Genomic DNA, 2,760 nt, shown 5'->3' with positions numbered 1-2,760 from the left:
TTTTTGGAAAACAATGTACTAATTATAAAGTCATGTGTCATTGCACCATTATAAGGACTGTAGAAGTGCCAAAAAAATGTGATAATTTAGTCTATCTGCACCGCCCTAGAAATATGTGGCAGTAATCCTTTATATTTTCAAAATGCATTACAATAAAATGAAATAGTTGCTGTGACAGTACATCTACGCATTACTGTAACAACTAAAAACAGAAATGCATTTTAATTACGAACCTGTTTATTACGTAAATATCAATTTGATAAAATGACGCACTGGAGCCGTACGTCTTCAGGTCAAATATAAAATAGTGCAAAACAAATAATATAATGCTTTTATTTATTATCTGCACATATATGTACCTACACTACGATTCAAGAAATTTAAAAAAATTATAGCAGAAATTCTGCAAAACAGTTGCCTTATACTTTTTTATTTAAGTTTGTACCGTTATAAGATCATCGGAACTAATGTAAATAATTTGATCATTAAGCATATGTATAAATAGTTTATGTAAGACATGCTGATACTCAATAAATTAAATGTACTCACATGAAAACTTTAAATGGGTCATTTATGGTATATGATTTATACATATAATGGGCTCTAAAGTATATAAACGATATAAGATACCTTCCGGCACTTTTTTGTAAAATATATAAAATAATTTAAAAATATAAAAGCGCTCGTAAAATTATTAGAAGATGGAAAGTAGTTACTAAGTAGTAACAAGCGAAAATTATATAAAAAAGTACGTAGAATCTCATGGTGCTAACGGTTTTCGAGTGCAATGTCAAATAAGGTACTTTCCGACAATATTTCTGCTATGTTATATAAAATAATTTAAAAATAGAAAAGCGCACGTAATATTACTGGGGTGCAAGGTAGTTACTAAGCATCGTTTTTTTCGTGAGATGTAATATAAGGTACTTTGCGGTATTTTTTCTGATAAAATTTATAAAATAGTTTAAACATCTAAAAGCGCTCGTATAATTATTAGGAAATTGAAGGTATTTAGGTACTAAGTACTGAGAAGAAAAGAATCTCATACATAACAATACATCTACAATATTATGCGCTTTAGATGTACAACAGGAATGTTTTGCACTACTAATCAATTCTACAATTTCCCGGTTCACCATTTGAATTCAAATGCAGCAACCATTATGTTTTGTTTAATCTGTAGATTTTGTAGTAGATGATGCCACTTATTTTCGGTCATAAAAGAACAAGAATGCACGCAACCCAACGTGCACCTCCAACAGCATTGTTATTTTTTTAAATAATAATCAAATTTAAGCAAACTTTTAAAAATGTTTTATGTAATCTTTCGACCTNCTAAGTAAAATGTCGGTAATATTGATTTTTTTTATTGATTATGAAGCTATTATTCAGTGACAATAAGGAGATGGATATATTTTTTTTAAAATCAAGGAAATTACAATTTTAAACGCACTGTTTCTGTTGTATTGCAGATTCAACTGACCACAACATTTTTGAAACTGGAACCAATTTCTCTTATATCCGTAATTTTCTTCGGATGTTTAATGGGTCTTCAGTTTATTGGTATGCTTATGCACAGATTTACCATATTCTGTCAGATTTTGTCAAATACATCGGTTCGAATTGGCCGTTTCCAAAAATCGGTAAGTTTTTTTTCTATATAAACCAGCTTAATACGAAAAACAAACTCCATCCCAGAAAACTGAACAATTGCCAAAAATCTTAACACATAATTCATTCATTCGTTCAAAGCAGTTGGTGAAATTTCCGCTAGGATTACTATATTCAGGTACCTAATTCAGTCACCAAGACTTACATTTTTTCTTTACATTAGAAAAATAAGCAAACCGACGAAGTATTATTAGAAAAAGATCCCGTAAGGATGGTTAAAAAGCTTATCCAATTAAGAGACGTCAAAAAAGAAAAAGATATAGAAAGGAGAAACACTAGTATCGAAAGGGTCAAAGATGGTGTCAAATCTGATGAAGCTACAACTACAGACTTAACACATGCCTTCAGTAGACGGTTAGCCAAATTTAGAAGCTACGGTACAAACCTATAAAGAATAAGTACTATTTAAAGATAAATGACAATCGTTAACAAGTGACGATTGACATTGTTGCGAATAAAAACACTGTTTAAAGATGTTCTTATTTGTTTTAATTACAGAAGGTAACGACGCAACTGGAAGAAAATCGATTGTTTTTGAGATTAACAAATACAGATCGACCATAGCCCATCTGAATAGTCGTTCAGTAACTTCGGGAAATGTAAGATCGCGTCATACCCATGTCAATTTTGGTTAGTAATCAGAAGGTGAAACAGTTAAACAAGTAAATTGTCAATTTTATATGTACTGCCCGAACTAAATAATTTATGCGCCAAGACATAAATGTCAATATAATGCTTTTATTTATTATCTGCACATATATGTACCTACACTACGATTCAAGAAATTTAAAAAAATTATAGCAGAAATTCTGCAAAACAGTTGCCTTATACTTTTTTATTTAAGTTTGTACCGTTATAAGATCATCGGAACTAATGTAAATAATTTGATCATTAAGCATATGTATAAATAGTTTATGTAAGACATGCTGATACTCAATAAATTAAATGTACTCACATGAAAACTTTAAATGGGTCATTTATGGTATATGATTTATACATATAATGGGCTCTAAAGTATATAAACGATATAAGATACCTTCCGGCACTTTTTTGTAAAATATATAAAATAATTTAAAAATATAAAAGCGC

General features: G+C 29.7%; 1 protein-coding gene across 3 annotated transcripts; it reads left to right on the top strand.

Moving 5' to 3' along the window:
• Positions 1-1,478: 1,478 nt before the first annotated feature.
• Positions 1,479-2,532, top strand: LOC108743618. 3 transcript variants are annotated; one of them, XR_001938856.2, is made up of 3 exons: positions 1,479-1,643; positions 1,835-2,069; positions 2,170-2,532. XR_001938856.2 is itself a non-coding variant. In XM_018479202.2 (3 exons), exons 1-3 carry the CDS (start codon positions 1,545-1,547, stop codon positions 2,174-2,176), a joined length of 297 nt encoding a protein of 98 aa, XP_018334704.1. In that variant the 5' UTR covers positions 1,479-1,544; the 3' UTR covers positions 2,177-2,532. The 3 variants fall into 3 exon arrangements, 2 of the variants coding, with proteins under 2 accessions (XP_018334704.1, XP_018334703.1); XM_018479202.2 differs by having other exon boundaries at positions 1,835-2,025; XM_018479201.2 differs by having other exon boundaries at positions 1,835-2,048.
• The last annotated feature ends 228 nt before the right edge of the window (positions 2,533-2,760 follow it).

This window comes from Agrilus planipennis, unplaced genomic scaffold (genome assembly GCF_000699045.2).
Source record: "Agrilus planipennis isolate EAB-ADULT unplaced genomic scaffold, Apla_2.0 scaffold636, whole genome shotgun sequence".
Classification (NCBI taxonomy): Eukaryota; Metazoa; Arthropoda; class Insecta; order Coleoptera; family Buprestidae; genus Agrilus; species Agrilus planipennis.
The sequence above is the reverse complement of the archived record's forward strand: the minus strand, read 5'-3'. Positions and strand labels throughout refer to the sequence as shown.